Source organism: Podarcis muralis, chromosome 2 (genome assembly GCF_964188315.1).
Source record: "Podarcis muralis chromosome 2, rPodMur119.hap1.1, whole genome shotgun sequence".
In the NCBI taxonomy this organism is placed as follows: Eukaryota; Metazoa; Chordata; class Lepidosauria; order Squamata; family Lacertidae; genus Podarcis; species Podarcis muralis.
In genome coordinates, this window is record NC_135656.1 from 87,357,347 (window position 1) to 87,376,132 (window position 18,786).

At 42.8% G+C, this 18,786-nt stretch overlaps 1 protein-coding gene across 1 annotated transcript in view; it reads left to right on the forward strand.

Annotated features, from left to right (window-relative positions):
- The window catches only part of C2H3orf20 (chromosome 2 C3orf20 homolog), a 53,802-nt gene extending 35,877 nt beyond the window's left edge, over nucleotides 1–17,925 (forward strand). Inside the window, exons 14-15 of the mRNA XM_077923499.1 lie at nucleotides 12,749–12,796; nucleotides 15,826–17,925. Of these exons, the coding sequence (XP_077779625.1) occupies nucleotides 12,749–12,796; nucleotides 15,826–15,922 (145 nt within the window). The 3' untranslated portion in view covers nucleotides 15,923–17,925. The remainder of the gene's footprint in view (nucleotides 1–12,748; nucleotides 12,797–15,825) is intronic.
- The last annotated feature ends 861 nt before the right edge of the window (nucleotides 17,926–18,786 follow it).

The window sequence follows — 18,786 nt, forward strand, 5'->3', positions numbered from 1 at the left end:
ACTGTCAGTGTTATAATGTCATTATACAAATCTGTGGTGAGAACATACTTGGAATACTGGGTGCAGTCCTGGTTGCCTCACCTCCAAAATGATATTGTAAAGCTGGAAAAGGTTCAGAAAGGGGCAACAAACATGAGCAAGCCCTATGGAACAAGCAAAACAGGCATTTATGTAGAGGAATATAAGATTATTAAGTGTGGAGAAAGTGCTACAACGAGCTATAGTAAGGGGCCACCAACTTGGATGGCTTTAAAAGAGGATTAGACGAATTCAAATTTGTGTAGGATAATGCTGCCAATGGCCACGATGTCTGCATTATAACTCCACTATTGGACGCATTATGATTTTGAACGCTAGTGCTGGGAATAATAAGGCAGTGGGGGGGGGGGAGACCTGTTGCACTCAGGTTCTGCTTGTGGGCTTCCTGAAGGTATCTAGTCTGCCACTGCAAAGCATCTAGTTCGCCACTTACGGACCTTTGGAAAATAAGCAGAGAAAAATAAATTTGAGATTCGCCCATCCATACCCCTTCCATATCTCTTAAACTTGTAGGGGTCAATGTAACAGACTGAATTACAAGTTCCATCCATTCTTTCTTATAGCCCCTTTCTCTTTCTACTCCTTCTGCCTTCTCATCCCCTTCTCATCCGTAATGTGGCTTTGGAGCCTAACTTCCCTTGCACAAAAGAAACAGCGCATGTTCGCAGAATGGCGCTTCTGCAGCCCTCTTGAGAGTCTGTTGTTGATGTTTGAGGGGGAGCTGTCTGCCCCCATCTTGTTCCCTTTCCTTTCCATTATTCCCAGCCCATCTCTGTATGACTCTGCGGTGCTGCGTATTTTCCATCCTACTCTGTATTCTAGTTGCGTGTCCTATACTCTGTGGACAGCCCAAATTGAGGAAACTGAACGAAAGACACAAATGCATCAAATGGACACATGTTCCCCAAATGTGCTTAATTCATTTTGAACTGCCTTTCCACCCCACCTCTGGAATTTATTCTGGAACTAGTGACGCGACCTTGATTATCCATCAGCGATGTGAGGCTGTCCCTACCTGCCAGTCCTGTGCTTTGGTGCATATTATTTTATGTCATGTGGGCGCCTTTAGCAGCAACTCCAGCGCCGAGCAAGATTTACAGTCTGTTTTTAGCAGCTCAGGAGACTGGAGGAAGAAAGTCCATTCAAAGCATGTGCTCAATGGATGGATATAGCATCAGCTCCACTACAGTCTGTTAAACCATTTGCCAGGGGTGACTAATGGCTGTTCATTCCTGTGGTATTCTCTGCAGTCACGTTCAAGAAGTCTAGAGTCTTGTTACTGGAGCGACACTGATATCTGGGAGCATCATGACTTCATTCTGTTCCTCCCTCCACCCCATAAACTAGCTGCTGTTGGAATTTAAACTATAGCGCAGTGTCAGATTCCTAGACCAAGGGCTGTGGACTCTGACTTTGCTAGAATCTCATTGTCTTTGTGTGTAGGAATTCTAAGGGTGAGATATTTCACATCCTAAATATATGGCACCACTGTTGTGTTCCCTCTACTTTGAAGTACTTTGAAGCACACATACACACAGTGCCAGGCATCTCAGAGTCTTTAAAGAAAGTAGGCACAACCCATTGTTAAGCCCCGTTGAAATAAATGGGACTCAAGTTAAGTCATGTCCACCCCATCATCACTTTCACTAGGATTTAGTCATGATGACTAATGTTTTGATGGATTGTGGCTGTGGAGTCTAGGAACTGATCCATTCCCTGCTGATAACAAGATGCCTCTGTGTGAACTGGAGGGATTAGGAAACCCTTTATGCGTCACTGGAGCTTGCTTGTGATCTTAACTAACATACACTGAAGAATGAAGTAAAGATAAGAAGGGAAGTCAGGAAGCATTTTCACCCTGTTTGCAAATATCTGTTCTCTCTGTAAAATAATCGAAATATCGAAAGAAAGGAAGTGGGATTTGGTGCTTTCAGTGCAATGTTTTCCTTCATGACTTCTTCCATGAACATTTGTAGGATCGAGGTCCTGTTTGCTTGGTTAATTTTTACAATCACTGACCAATGAATCTAATTCTATCTCTAGAAGCACAGTAATATTGAAGTTACAGATAGGTAGCTGTGTTGGTCTGCCATAGTCAAAACAAAAAAAATTCCTTCCAGTAGCACCTTAAAGACCAACTAAGTTAGTTCTTGGTATGAGCTTTCGTGTGCATGCACACTTCTTCAGTAATATTGAATATATTCATATATACTCATTCATATATCCACATATGATCCACATATATTCATATACTGTATTATATACACATTCTTCAATCAAGTCTTGACAATATTTTCCAAGAGGTGGCAGTTATAGACAATCCTTATTTTAAGAGATCTGATATCTAAAGACCACCTGAGCCATCATCAAACAATAAAGGTAAAGGTAAAGGTACCCCTGCCCATACGGGCCAGTCTTGACAGACTCTAGGGTTGTGCGCCCATCTCACTCAAGAGGCCGGGGGCCAGCGCTGTCCGGAGACACTTCTGGGTCACGTGGCCAGCGTGACATCGCTGCTCTGGCGAGCCAGTGCCGCACACAGAAACGCCGTTTACCTTCCCGCTAGTAAGCGGTCCCTATTTATCTACTAGCACCCGGGGTGCTTTCGAACTGCTAGGTTGGCAGGCGCTGGGACCGAGCAGTGGGAGCGCACCCCGCCGCAGGGATTCGAACCGCCGACCTTTCGATCGGCAAGCCCTAGGCGCTGAGGCTTTTACCCACAGCGCCACCCGCGTCCCTATATCATCAAACAATATTGTATCGGAACTAGCACTTTCAGTAATATAGAGAAAACATGCAATAGCCTCTCTTTTTATTGAAACTCTGTAATGGTAACATACCAAGTCCTCCCCCCAAAAAACCTTTGTATTACAGGTCTAAATTCTCAACTCATTCATCTCAAGACAGCCAGTGCTAAGGGAATCTACTACTGTATTGCACTTTGCTCGATAGTACAGCAAAACTTGCTCTCTGTTCATAGCAAAGTACTGTAACTGTATTTCATCTACCGGCTTGAAATGAGCCCTTTCTGCAGCCTTATTCAGAACTCCTGATGTCAGGACAAGGGATGGAGTTCATAGACTCATAGTTGGAAGGAAATATGAGGATCACCTAGTCCAAACCCCTGCAGTGCAGGAATCTTTCGCCCAATGTGGGGCTTGAACCCATGGCCCTGAGATTAATAGTTTCATGATCTACTGAGTGACCCTTTAGACCAGTGCCATTGATACCACCCATGCAGCACCCAAGGGAGGGGGATGAGAAACCAGCTTCAGGGAGAGTAGACATGTATATGGACTGGAGTCCAGGAAGTCAATTAGCTGGGTGTAAATTAGAGAGGATCACAAATATTAACAAGTGGAGAGGAAGATCAATGGATAAGGAAGAGCTGGCAGCCATTTGGGCAAAGATGTGAAAATGGAGAAGGCTATGGCCAACTGCACTTTCCTCTTTCGTATAGGCATTAATGTAGAAGAGCTGGCAGTGGGGGAGCAATAGCACATGATGCGCATGACTTAACTTTAATTCTTGCCAAACATATTTTGGCAATTAACACTTTTGTTGAGTTGAGGGTCAAAAATAACTGCAGGTGTGTGAACAGTCAATGAGAGGAGTTGCATTAAAAAAAAAACCAACAACAGTCAAATGATCATGTCCGGAAACTAAGAGGAGTAAGAGTAAGGCCAACAAGTTAGCAACTTGCAGATAGTGTTGAGTTGATGCTATTTATTATTGTACAGCTTACCCTAAGCAGGGCAATGATCTGAGTCCAACCAATGACTCACAGATATATGAAAACATAGCAGCTGTGTTCCTTTTTGTGCCTGCCACTAGGAACTGCTCAGGGTTGGGGGCAGGAAAGCAGGCTGATGGCCTGTCAAATAGGATGCATTCGACATAGCAAAGGAATGCTAGAAAGCAGCAGAAAGGAAAGTCTGTTGTTCAAAGGTCAGCAAGACAAAACTCTGGCACTGGCTTTCAGGAAAAGTTGAAGGTAGCTGAATTTGTTACAAGGAGCACCATTTTTAAAAACACGCACATATACCACATTCTGTCCTCTGCTTAGATGACTAAGTGTTTATAGTGAATAATCAATATATTTCTTGTTAAAACAAGGCAGTTCATAGGAGTGAGAGGAAGTTACACACAAAACACTCCATCAAAAGACAAACAGGCAAAACAAGTGAGACCAGCAACAATATGTTGCAGCCCGGAGTGTTCCTGTATCTGTTCAGGGTTCCACCTGGCTCATGATTCATGCGCCAGACCTCTGTACCACAAAGTGAAGAGTGAGAGTATTCATTAACACAAGACAGTCTAGTCCATGCAGTCATCATAGTACTGCTGTGCATTAAATGCAGAGCTATGGGGGTTGCACACATGGCCCTCTCCCTTCTAGTAGGGATAGACAAACCTGTCGATATTGGTTTATCTCTGTTTCTCATGTTTCCAACCTTAAATTCAGTTCTCCATATTTCCATATCTGTTTGCAATTTTAAACCCTCATGAAAATTCACCAGTGGATTTATCCTAATCCACATATTCTTGCAAAGCATTTTCCTCTAACATGATGCACTTTAATGTTATTTTCACTTATATGCATTTTAATGCACATTTTACCCTAGTGAATTCATCTTTTATAAACATTACTGGTTGGAGAACTCCACTGCAAAATTCAAAGAAGAGTAGATTATGAATTGCATATTGTTTGGGGAACAGTGAGTTAGGGAGATTTTCCCCTTTATGTGTGAACTGGAACACAATTTCTCCCCATTCCTATCTTCTAGTGTTAAAAAAGCCACTAACTGGAGCAGACAAGTGGTGAATTGGTGGCAGCAGCTGGAAGAAGGGCAGAGGAGTAGGACTGGGACAAGTGGAGCACAATATATGTTGAACCTTGATTGCTGGTTCAGACTCCATGCAGGTTATATATACAAGTTAAACAACAGGGTTATATAGAGCACCCTGATAGGTCTGTTAAATCTGCAAAGTTTCTGCTAGTCTAAGGGAAGTGAAAGAAGGAAGAGTTTTGTTTGCGCTTAAGTGAACAGTGCACAGTTAATTCCCTGTAAGAATACAACATGCAGGATGTGGGCAGCTAATTACTTTCTTGTCTGACATGGTGAGACAAAACTGGCTCTGTGATTGGCACATGGTCTTTGTCTGGGCCAGCTCCAGGTTGGCATGGGCCCTCAGGGTGGACAGCTCTGGCTCCTCTTGCCCTCCCATCCTCTGTCCTATGTCTGCTACTGGTGGAAAGGCAAGCAGGGCAGGGCAGCCGCACCCACAGTGGACAAGGAGAGGAAACTGTAGTAACAAAACCAGTGCCATGGGTGGAGGAAGCAGAAGCTGTGGCATGGCTAGCAAGGTGAGGAGAGTGGCAGGGAGGTGGTGCAAGGTTGTTGGCAGCTGCCCTGCAATGCTGCCTGGTGCCATCAGGCTTAGCATCTGCTATATCATAGGAACATAAGAGGAGCAGGCCAGTGACTCATCTTTTCCAGTGTCCTCCTCTCATAGTGGCCAACCAGATGCCTATGTGAAGCCCACAAAGAGGACCTGAGCACAACAGTGGAGATAGAACATAGCCACCAGAGTCAGAAGCTATAGATAGCCTCATCCTCCATGAGTTTGTCTAATCCTCTTCTGAAGCCATCCGTGTTGGTGGCAATCATTGCTTCCTTTGGGAGCGAGTTCCATAGTTTGATTATGAACAGGTCTGTCCTGAATCTTCCAACATTCATATTCAATGGATGCTCCCTAGAGGGAGAAAAACCTTTCTCTAACTACTTTCTTCACACCATGCATAATTTTATCCACTTCTATCACTGCAGCATACTCCCTTTAGAAATGCGCTACAAATGTAGCAATTTGGAGAATGTGCATTTGAGTGTCCTATGAGATGCCCCTCTGCTCTTTCCTTACATTTTGTTTTCTGCAAGCGAGACAGTTAGAAACCTGCTCAAGATTAACTTTGATAGCTGTGGACTATGAACAAATGTTGTAATGGAGGCTGAATGTGCCTCCTGGGTCTGCTAATGCCCAGCCTGCTGTATGTCCGTACGGTCCAATAGGAAGATGTGTAATGCATTTGGCTGTCTTAAGCATCCCGGACAGCAGAATGTAACAAGAACAAAATTGCCTTGCTAATAAGGCCTTAAATCCAGAGGAGGCTAAGGAACCTGGGTATTCAGTGTGTCTTTCAGTTTATGATGGATTGTGGATTGCACATTTATTGTAAGTAAGCCCCTGCCTTTCTCCTGGTCTGCATAATCGGCCGTAATAAATTATCGGGGAGCCACAAGTCCCCATTCCTAAATTGCATTCACGCTTGTGCAGTTGGTCAACGTCTCTGTCCATTGCTGTGAATAATTGAGCACGGTGACACACACTGGAACTTTGCTAATAGTTAAAATGATTTTTGAATTAAATCAAGTAATGGAAGAAACAAGGAAATGGCCTGTAAATCATGTCCAGATCCCAAGGCGTTTGAACCTTTGCTGCTGCCTGTTTGAAAGTTTTTACAAACAGCCCTTGACATATATTGCTTTGGTGGAGTTCCCCAGCATGAACCCCCTCCATCCCTTCGAAATAAAGAGCAGCACTTGAGACCTGTACTCTGAGTTGCTAGCAGGAGATTCTGCACAAAGATCTTGGCAGCACTGTGAAGGCACAATTTATTATTCCTCCTGCACCAGTGCTAGGACTCAAGCCCACAACCTCAGGTATTGACTTCCTCTGGTGCTGTTGCACTGATGCTCCCGTCTCAGCCCACATATGATGCAGTCAGAATGCATCTTGAGTGTAGGTGGGGAGAGGAGCTGGACTATTCCTGTCCTTTCAGTGCAGTATATGTGACACAGTTGGTCCAGAGGAGAGGTTCTGAGTATAGGATCAGCAGCCCATCATTATTTCTGCCACTGAAACAAACTGAAAGGACTGTGGTCCTAGGCTTTTCAAATATCCTTTGAAAAAACCAGAGAGGGTTAATCTTTTCATTATGGCACTCATTTCTTAGCCACACTTTATCACTCCATCACTAAACCTTTCAAGCAATGGTATTTACTTAGCTGGATTTTCTAGCTCACTTTTCCCCAAGGGCTTGGGAAATCAATTGCACTAAAATCAGATTTTATTCTTTTTTAAGAAAGAGGGAGAGCTATAGAAATACTAAAATACAATTTGAGAATCATATCTCAGGGTGGAAGAACACACTGTGTGAATATACATCTAACGAAAGTCCAAGAGGCAGCTTCAAGAGGTGGATTTGGGATGGAGAAGCAGTGTGTGGGTGGTGGGTGTGGGGGTGTGGGGGTGTGTGTGTGTGCAGTGTACATGCAGCTTTCCAGTCCTCAAAGATTTCACCCAACTCAATTGGGAATGGTCCCTCGCTCATTAAATTGCTACCAGTTGATGCACATTTATATGAGCCTGTTCTGCTGTCAATACAACTATATCACTCTATTCAGTGATGTACTTTGGATATATATGATCCCTGTTAGCTGTTTTCTAGTAGCTGCCTTACAGCTGTAATCTGCTGGGCTTGAGCAAGCAGTCAAGTTTATGGTTTAAATGTATCTCTCCACCAAAAATATTTGAGAATGAAAAATGATGGAGCTAATATAAGAGAATTGTGAGCCAACTTGCAGGCTTAGCAAGGGATCTGTGTGCAGGTGGGCCTTTTAATGGGCTCTGCTGAGCACTTCGTTATGTAGAACCATCACCCCAGTTTGCTATAAAGAATTTTTTCCTATTGCTTTTGCCGTTTCAAAATTAATTTTCTTGTGAAGCCACACTGCCTTATCTTGAGGTGAGAAGCAGTGTAAAGAGAAAGTAAGAGCTGTAAAAGAATGTAGTTAGGGAAATTGCTAAGGTTCATGGGTACTGGGCTGACTCACTTGTTTCAGCAGTCCTATTTTGATAAGCTTTATTTCCACTGCCCCTTTAATGTACCTTTCAACTAATACTGTCCTATGGAGGAACTTTCTTCCCAGTACAGCTGTAACAAGTACAACAGAAATTCAGAATCCAGGAACTTTAGTCACCACTGCTTTTATACTATAAGTCGTGGAACCTTGTTCCCAGTGGGATATTGAGCAAATCCACCAGGTTAGATTAAGCATGGGGCTTCTGTTTAAATCAGATGATCCCAAATCAGTAATTCATTCTGTTCATATCAAGCATTAAAAAATTGGTTGGGAAATTTTTATTGGTGACTTGCAGAAAACTAATGTCCCTGATTATAGAAGAATTGCTAGGGAAAACTTACAAGTAATGCTGGATGGAAGAGTCGATCTTCTTCTTCTTTGGTGATCATTTGTCTTCCATGAACACGGTCTTAACGGTGTGTCCATAGATGACTGTGGAGGCCGATTCTGGATCCACACGTCCTTCCACAGTGGGGACATAGGTTTCCGAGCAGGAGTTGATCATGGTGAGGGTTTGCCAAGTGTGCCTTCCTCTTAGCACATTCCTCCCTTTCGTCCTGAGTTCGAGCATCTTCAAAGTGACTGCAAATCTAGCTGCTAACACTCACAACCAGTCACCCTAGCAAACAAATCCATCCCATGGTGCTTGCCAAATCTGATGTTGCATTTTTGAACAGATGTTGTTCACTTCTGTGTGTGGCATTCAGATGTGTATGGTGCACATTGGTGCCGTGTAATAATAGACGAACTTGTGAAAAGCCAGAAAAAAATGTAAAACAAAGGTGGTGACATATATTAAACAGATTAGAAATGTGGCGTCCTGGCAAGCATTGAACTATAGCATCCCTACCTTCTTACAGATCCAGGTCACAATACAAATAAATAAATGGGTAAATTTGGAATATCCAATTCATTTTGCTGCTAATAGCTTTCTTTGTCCCTCTATCACTGGTCTTCAGACTGGCCCTGTTGTTAAAGCGATGAGCTAAGTTAACATATTAGAGTAACATAAAGACGAATCTTTGCCAAAATATATTTCTGTGTCACCTTCTCTCTCAAAATTAAAAGACCTATCTCTTTAGCGCCATAAATTATTGCCTCTGTACCCATAACCCCACTTAAACTGAACATTGGTAGAACTAGCCTTTTGCAATAGACATTTCCTTTTGTACACCAAGGCCCCAGGCTTCAGAGAAGGATGGGTCACAGGAGTGAATTACTTTGCTGACCCTCCCGGGATTTCTGCTGGTTCTTATCTAACCCAATTGTAAACGGAATCTTTCTCAGACTTTGTGCAGGGATAAGAAAAAAGAAATTAATGGTGTCCCTTTAGATCAAGATGCAATCCCTTGCCTTTATTTGGTAGACAACTTGCAAGCAAAGGAGCACAAGTTCAAAAGAAAACAAGAGTCATTGCTGTAATCTTTCTCTCTTTAAAAGGTGTGGATTCTGTTGGGTATGTGACTTTAGCTGTGAGGACCAAAGTCTAAGAGGAGCTTTCCTAAAGTGCAGGTAGTTATGAGAGGCTTCAAGATCTTCCACGAATCAGTGGAAGATTAAATACAAATTAACCAGATTAAATGCAGGCAATACCATCTTCATAACTGCATACAAGGAAGGATGCCAACCAGCATGCCTTCTGCCATTATTACTCTCTGTGATGGAAGTAGCTGGTGCCGAATAAAATTTGCATATTGTAGGCTCCTTAGCTATACAGGAGAGGCGTCACCTTTTGAATCTGGCAGTCTCTGTCCATTATTGCTTCCAGTTTAGCTTTGGCAGAGATTAGGAACACAGGAAGCTGCTTTATACTGAGGCTGCCCAGTGGTCCATCTAGCTGCTTACTGCCTACTACCCTTTAGAGAGCTCCAGAGAGTCTATTCCAGACTACCTGGAAAAGTTGAGGATTGAGCCTAGGATATTTTGCCTGCAAAGCTATGGTCTCTTCCTTTCAGGATGGGCCCAGATAGACTGAACCTACCCACTGCTTTTCCAGGATAGGCCTGGTCCAAAAGTCCAACTAGACCACCATCCCATTTTCCACAGCGGCCAACCAGAAGCTTCTGGGCAGCCCATAAATGATGTCCTTCAGTTTGTTAAACCTCCTAGGAGGTTTAACATTGTCCTCTTTCTATTCTCCTCCTGATGAGAATGGGAACAGATGGGGACAGATATACCCCTGCTTTAAGCCATTTAAATACTGTCTTTTCTTGTATATTATTTACCACAAAGCTCAATGACTAAGCTCTTTAGTGACAAAATGCCTGATTACCGGAATGACATCCGAGCACTGAACCACTGGTATATCACAAGTGGACTCTTTATTACTGTGTTTGCAATTGTTCAAGATAAAATCTTTTCTGGAAGGAGAAGAAATGAGCACTGAACCACTGATGTAATATATCATATTACAAGTGAACTCTTTTTTTACTGAGTTTGCAATTGTTTAAGATAATACCTATTGTACTTTTCTGTGTATAAGACGAGGGTTTTTTTAAATTAAAAAATTATGTTAAAAATTGTGGGTCGTCTTATACACGGATAGTGCATGGGGGGGGGGACATGGGATTGGTTGCTGCCATGAGCAGTGGCCATTGGGCATGCTATTGGTGGCTGCAGCAAGGGCTGGTGATGATCGGCTGTCGCTGCAGCAATTGGGTGGGCAATTGGTGGCTTCTGCCGGTGAGGGAACAGCAGCGTAGGTCAGACGGGTGAGTGATTTCTGGCAATCCCCCCTAAAAAAAGCTCAATAACCATGGGCAATCCTTCCCAAACAAAGCTCAGCAACTCTGGGCAATCTCCCTCCATTATCTTAATTTGGAGTCCCCCCAAATAGGGGGCATCTTATACATGGGACCATGTTATACACGAAAAAATATGGTACTGTACTTTAGAAAGAAACTACTTTTGCCAAGCAGTACACTGCTTAAGAACTTGGAAGGTCCAAGTCTAATAGCAGCCGGTGTATGTACACTATCGTGGTGGTTCAGACTGTGGCAGAGTGCTAATTTTAGGGGCAGGGGGTTTCAGAGTGTTGGGCAGGCCTGCTTAGAAAAGCTCAAGATGTATAACGGGAGGTACAAGCTTCTGACTCCTCCCAGGGGGAGGAATAGCAATGACTTTTCCCCATCCATCATCACCAACTAATCAGTACAGTATGTGCATCTGTTTCCTGCTTCTTGTGTTGATTGAATTCTCAAATTAAGAAATAATAATTAAGTGAACAAGTGAATAATTAAGTGAACAAGCCGTAGCTTGCATGTTCTAAAGCTCTTCCATTTCTCCAGAGACCTTAGCAGTTAATAAGTGATGTTTGCAGAGGTACATGCATCTCATTGTAGGCTAGCTTTTTGTACCTCTTACCTTTGTACATGGTGCCTTAAACCAGTCTGAAGCATGGATTTCAATATTGGTGGAATCAACTTTACTCACATTTGCTGAATCAGTTACAGGATTCCTGTGCCCCCAAACATGAGAAACCTCTTAAGATTATTACTCATCTGCATTCATGAGATTTATGCAACACTTCCTTTTGAGTGGAAGAGCCTTCTGATCTTTCTCCCTTTACTTGTGACACTGGGGTAGTTCTGGGTGGGTCAGGTGATGAAATTGATCTCATATCTTGATATCCCTGACAATGACTTTGTCAACTGAGAGCAGCAAGCATTAAAACAGGCCTGTAAAACTGGAGACCCAGCAAGCTGAACACAACACATCAGCTTTCCCTTTTGTGGCTTGCAGGTGCTTAACAACTTCCATAGTTTGTATAGTCCCATGTGTGGTGCCAAACGAGTTGATTAAGATTAAGTTGATTAAGGTATGGTAGGTCTGCAAGTTGCATATGCCTGCCATTTAAAAAGAGAGCCAATGTCATTTTGTGGTGAGAGTTAGATTCTCAGAGTTCAAATCTCCATGAAACTCATTGAGTAAAGTTGTGTTAGTCACCTACTCTCAGCCTAAGCTACCATATAGGTTTCTGAGATGAAAAAGCAGGGAAATGTCTGCCACCCTGATTTCCTTGGGGGAAGGGTGGGATTAACAGGGCCTCCTCTGCAGGGGCTCCCTATTTGTGGAATGCTCTCCCCAGGCATGCTTGCCTGGTGTCTTCATTACATATCTTCAGACGCCAAGGGAAAATAGTCTTATTCTCCAAGGCCTTTGATTAAGTAAACAATCTATGACTTCTTAAACTGTGTGTGTGTGTGTGTGTGTGTGTGTGTGTGTGTGTGTGTGTGTGTATTGGTTTGTTTGTTTGTTTGTTTGTTTGTTTGTTATACACAAAAGGCCCCGTATTTTTTTTAATACTGTAAACCACCTTGGCTGAAGGGCAGTATATAAATTTAATAAACAAAAATAAAAATGTAGTAAATAATAATTGCAACTAGTAATAGGGAAATGGAACTTGTCACGAAGAAGTAATCGAGTAAAATTAAATCCAATTTATTTCATAAAATGGTTTTGGCATGTATTATACATACACAGTCTAAAATAGCTTAATCCTGTTTTTTGTGGGTTTTTTGGTAAATAAACCATGCATTAGCCCTCAGAAACTTTACTTTCCTCCTGCGGACATGTGTGTATATATTGGCCTCAAAGCAATGGAGAGAGTAATTGGTTAACCAGGAGTAATTCACAACTGACACCAGATGAGTAGACATTTGCAACACTGGCTTAAGATAAAAAAGAGAAGAAATTAAAACTTTCTATTAAAAATGTGCATAAGAGGTGGTGCAGAATACCTACATGTGTTTATTGACACAAACTTCTTTCGTTTCTCCTGCCAGTCCCACTTTCGAAGATCCAAAGAAGGTCTCTGTCCCTGCCTTGGAAAGGTTTGTGTTTTTAAATTGTGGGATTTGGGGCTATGATAATAAAAACCAAGCCTGACATCAGCACCTGGCATGGTGGGGCAAATGCTGGAGTGATTGATGCTAGGATTATTTTATTGTTAATCATTTTGTCAAGTTGCAAGGGTTCAGCACTCAGAGGAGAAGGGCAGGCCTGGCACAGCTGCAATGACTGCCATCCGCCACCCTTGGTGCCACTGGGTCCCAGCAAAGCTACGCTGGCTGTGAAGCTATACAGGGAGCCAGAGGCATTTTGGGGAAAGAAGATGGTGGCCACTTCATGCTACACCTGGCACCTAAAAGCAAGTTGTGCCAACACTGCTGCCTCCTAAAGCACCCCTTTCAAGACTGGCACACCTTTTCTTGTTTTTAAAAACCTGGTACTAAGAGAAAGACTGGGAGGCTACAGCAGCTTCTTCCTGTTATTGGCCATCCCTAGTATCCAGTAAAATCACAACTTTTGCTCAAATAATTATTGATCTGACAGCTTCCATTTTCCTTTTTCGTCCTTGCTTTGCTGTTTTCCCACATGGAAACAAGATAAAGCTGCAATAACCACAGAACAGAGCTAGTGTTAGCATACCATTAACCCCCCCCCCCAATGTATTTACGTTACTTTTGTCACTGTTTGGAAGCACCCAGGGTGATCATCTGACTAACTGATTTCCTGCCATCGTATCTCAGTGCCCAGTTTTTGTCCAACTTATGGTGAATTCACATTTTGAGCAATTTAGCCAATGGCTAACTTGCTCAGAGTTCCTGTTGTTGAGTGATAGGCTGATAGGATAGGGGGCAATAATCCATGATGGCTTCCTGAATCAGGAAGTGGGAAACTATTACTATGTGGATGTCATAACTTGTGAGCTAATCCCTTGTTAATTGCTCACTGTCAGAGAGATTTCTAAGCTTGTAGATTCTCATAGCTCTATATGATGATTATTTGCTGGGGTTTTTTTTTTTTGGGGGGGGGACACTTATACCAACCCAGGATACGCTTATAAGCAAACTGCTAACAAGGATGCCAAGTTAATGGGCTCATTTCCTCGACTAAACTGAACCTGGCTGATTTGGCAGTTTATCGTTAGGACACATCTTAAATTCTCAGCTTGTCAGGAGCATGCTAATTTCGTTTAGGCTATGCTAATTCCACCCCTGTAGCCATTTCACTTTACCTGGTAAAGGGTGAGGCTGGTTGAGATTCTGCAGAAGAGTAATCCTCAATGACAGAATGGGAGTGAGAGTATGGAGACTTTCCCGTGTCTTTTTCCTGTGATGCAGTAACCGTTTTACGCTGGGGCATGTCTGTAAAACACTAGAGGCAATTAAAGCATCCTTTGAAGGTACAAAAGGATTGAATGAGAGACCACATAGTGTGGCAGCTGCCATGTTGCACTTAGACCGGGGACACCCACATTCAAGTCCCCGATCAGGCATGAAGTTTAGTTGGACCTGTCACTGTCTGTCTACAGGCTTTGGAATCTACCTTTTTTAAAAAAAACAACCCAGAATCTAAAGCTCTACCTGCCCCATTTTAGTATAATCTGCTTTGCATATTTTTTCCTAGTTAAAACTCAGGTGGGTAGAACATTATGTGTCACCCTGTGCTCATTGGAGGCAACCAAAATTAAAATGTAGCACATAAACAGTGGCAGATCTTGGGGTCTCAAATTTCAGGGGTTCCCCTATTTGACACCAAACTTCAGTGTCCTTCTCCCTCTTGTGCTCCCTCTTGTGATCTCAGCCTGAGAAACGCTGCCTGTGATACTTGCCACCAGAATTGATGTTGGTGGTTTAAATAAACATTAGAGTTTGATTCAGCATAGGTTAGCTCATTACATTCTCTTACATCTGCCAAGGCTGCAATCCCCACACATTTACTTGGGAGTAAGTCCCATTGATTGCAATGGGACTTACTTCAGAGTAGACATGGTTAGGATGTGAGATATTCTAAAATAAGAGCATAGGAGTCACAGGTTAATGTATGGGACTGAGCCTAAATCTGCAGAATCTCTTCTGAATTGGATGTCTTACTAGAATTATTTAAAGACTTATATACCACATCCTAGCAAAAACCGTATTATGCATCTTTAATAAATTATGGAAATTAAATTTCCATATATATACTTTGCATAATGTATTCTGCTTTCAAGACAGGTTTCCTTTTTTCTTTACAAGATGGCTGTCAGAGTGCAAACAGGAAAGAATAATATGAAGACTATAGAGTAGAGCAGGGGGATGATGACTGCAGAATAGTGCAGCTATGGGCTTCAGGGCATTATTATTTTACTTGCTTGTTAACAGAAATCCAACCCACTAAGGTTCCATTGTTTTAACCTTCACCAGTCATTGCTTGCACATTTCTGTTATTTCTCTGCCAGGAACTTACTTTTAAAAAGATCAGTTTGATTGGTTGTAGTCAGCTAGTCCAACTCAGAGTAGACCCACTGAAATTTTTGAACCTATAATGCTTCAGCTGTATGGTGTGAACGTGACCTTAGTCGTGTCCATTAACTTCAATGTGTCTACTCTTGAGTAGGACTAGTATTGCATACCACCCGATATTCCCAAGATGCCAAATTATGTACTATATTCCATACCTGAATGAAGTGTTGGCAGACATGATAAATATGCAGGATTCTGGTTTGTAATGCTGCTGCGACAAGTTTTTGGCTAAAAACACACTGGGTCTGCTGTATTAATGCTCTTTTATCAGTTTCTTACAATTAGCACAGCTGCATTAGAACAGAACCTTTGCACAGTGATGGGATGATCACACAGTGAGGCACATGTGAATTCACCATAGTGGCATTCAGAACATGCTGCCAGATTGATATATTATATTGCCTTCAAATAGAAACCAGAGTTCACAAGCTTATCATGAATGTTGCAACATGACGCTTAACACCTAACACCACCTGCAAGATGATTAGGGTTCCCATTGTGTGTGGTTTTCAGTTGGCCTTATGATACAACTCACACTGCAAACTTCTCCCTTTCTTTTCCCCTATATATAGTTTTTATAGTGAGCCTTTGCCTCTGGAAGAGCCCGTTCGCGAGCAGCAGAAAGAGACAGAGAAGTCAAAACGTGGAAAGAAAAAAGCAAAGAAATAGCATACTGAGACTGGAAAGATTTTTTGTTGTTGTTGACATTGTGTATATAGATATATATATAGTATCACACACACTTAATGTACCCATATAGATGCAGCTAACTATATTTTATTCATTATGAAGAAAGAGCCCACAATGGACAGCCTTGGTTTCTTTCATTCCATACAGAAGGTTGCCTTTCTAAAACATATGGAAATCACTTCTCCAAACAGGCAGTGAGAGTTCTTGCAGTAATCATTTGCATCAAATGTCTGGTTTCCCTGTGTACCAAAGTCCCAACACTTTGAAATGGAAGCAAAGTCAGAGTGGTATCATCCAAATTTGGAATATGTAAGACAAAAGGGCAGGAGGGGAGGTTCCTCAGGATGACAAGGGATTGGAGGAGATGAGCCAAAACCAGGAAAGTGAGATATCAGTTTTAATGTTAGCTAGAAGTGAATTTACCTTCTTAGTTTTCCATTTACATGTGAGGAAGAAGGAACTACAATAGCGTGGACTTGGCCCAGCTGAAATTTAGGGTACGGTATTCATTTTCACAAGAAGAGATCAGTGTTAGTATCCTCCCCCACATGCTATTCTTCTGCGTGCCATGAGGGTCCCTCTCCTCCCCCCCCCCAAAGCATTCAGACATGAGCTCCCCTCCACCACCTTCCCTGTCACAGCCTAAAATGTTACAATTTAGGGAAAATATCACTCAATTCTGCTCTGAATGTTCCACATGCATGTGGCTCTCAGATGGTAAATGAGAATAAGCTGTGCCAATTTCACATTAGACCAAGCTCAGGTGAGCCAAAGCTGCTTCATTCGAGAAACTGCAGAAGGATTCCTGTGGAAACACAACAGCATGGAGTAGAATTGTCATATGTCTGTAAACTTCTTAGTTGCCTATAACCTCTTTCCTGCATTATATTAAAAGTAACATGTTTATCAAGTGGGTGGAAGCATCATTGGGAGGCAGGAACTTCTGAAAACCCTTGAGAGTCATGAGACTAGGTCAGGTGCCTTTCAGCCTGGAGCTGCAACCATAGAATCATAGAATTGTAGAGTTGGAAGGGACCCAAAATGGTCATCTAGTCCAGCCCCAGAAATGCATTAATCACACCTGAAGAATCCCTGAAAGATGGCCATCCAGCCTCTGTTTAAAAACCTCCAATGAAGGAGCGACCACCACCTTCTGATACAGTCTGTTCCACTGTCAAACAACAGCTACCACCAGAAAGTTCTTCCTAATCTTGGAATCGTATTGGCTACACCAGACCTTCAATAACTGGTAGTAGTTCTCCAGACTGAGTGAATGAGCAGTAAAATGGCAAATGCAATTCAATGAAAACAAGTGTAAAGTGATGCATGTTGGATCAAAAAAATCTTAATTTCACATCACATTCATGGGGTCTGCACTAGAGGGAGCGGACCAGGAGTGAGGTCTTGGGGTCATAGTAGATCGCTTAATGAAGATGCTGATGTAGTTTGTGGCTGCCATGAAAAAGTCACATTACAGGCTAGGAGTCTTTAGGAAAGGAACTGAAAATAGTACTGAGTACAGTTCTGATAACCTATGAGGAAAGGTTGCAGTTGCTGAGACTTTTTAGTTTAGAGAAAAGGTAAGAGGTGACACGACAGAAGTTTATTAAATTATGCATGGTGTGAAGAAAGTGGATAGAGAAAGGTTTTCTCATAACACTAGAACTCATGGATATCCAATGAAGCTGAATGTTTGAAGATGTAGGACACTTAAAAGACTTCTTCACACAGTGCACTCAGACTATGGAACTCATTCTCCCAGGAGGCAGTGATGGCCTCCAACGTCGAGGGCTTTAAAAGAGGATTAGATAAATTTATGGAGGAGAGGGCTATCAAAGGCTATGTCAGGGACTGGGCAGAGGAGGAATGGTGGAGACCGCCTTCCCATGGAGCAGCTGGCTGACACTAGAAAGCATTCCAGACCCCCCCTCCCAGAACCTGGTGAGCCTTAAAAGTAGGAGAGAAAAGGGCTCAGAAGCAAAAGGCCGTTTGTGCCACCTGTAGAATAGATGGCGAATAAGGAAGTGGGAGAGAAGGGTGGAGATTTGCCTGAGGCAACGCCATTATTCCAAGAGGCTGCATCCCCAAGCCTCTCTCTGTAAATATTTAATAAAAGCAGATGGTAAGGACTTTTCCTTGTCTTAACCGTTCCTGGCACCCTGCTGTGGTGGTTGGTTTCCCTGAGGCCTGGCAGGCTACTAGCTATGATGACTTCAAAGTTGGAGGCAACAATGCTTCCAAATACTAGTTTCTGGAAACCACGGGAGAGGAGAGTGCTCATGTTCTGCTTCCAGGTTTCCCACAGGAATCTGGTTGGCCACTGTGAGAACAGGGTGCTGTACTAGATGGGCACTTGGCCAGATCCAGCAGGCTGTTCTTATGTAGGAAGTACATACACAGAATGCCAGCTGTGACTATAAAACCTCTTCTGGGTTAAATGTACATACAATTTCTTCTCTAGACCCTTTTCACATAAGCCTTATGTGAAAAGGCATATACAGTCATACCTTTTCTTGCGAACGCTTCATGTTGTGTTTTTTCGGGTTAAGAACACGGCAAACCCAGAAGTGTTTACTTCCGGGTTTTGCCGCACGCACAGAGGCGTACTGCGTGGTTCGCGCATGCGCAGAAGTGCTCTACCGCGCTTCGCACATGTGGAGAAGCACCACTCTGGTTACAGACTTTTTGGGGTGCAAACGGCACCCCAGAACGGATTGTGTCCACAACCAGAGGTACCACTGTATAGGCTTATCCAAATCCTCAAAGAGAAGACAGTGAAAGGTCAGCTTCTCAGCCTGTGGAGACATAATGTATATGCTGGAGGTTGCTCAAGGAATCAGTCA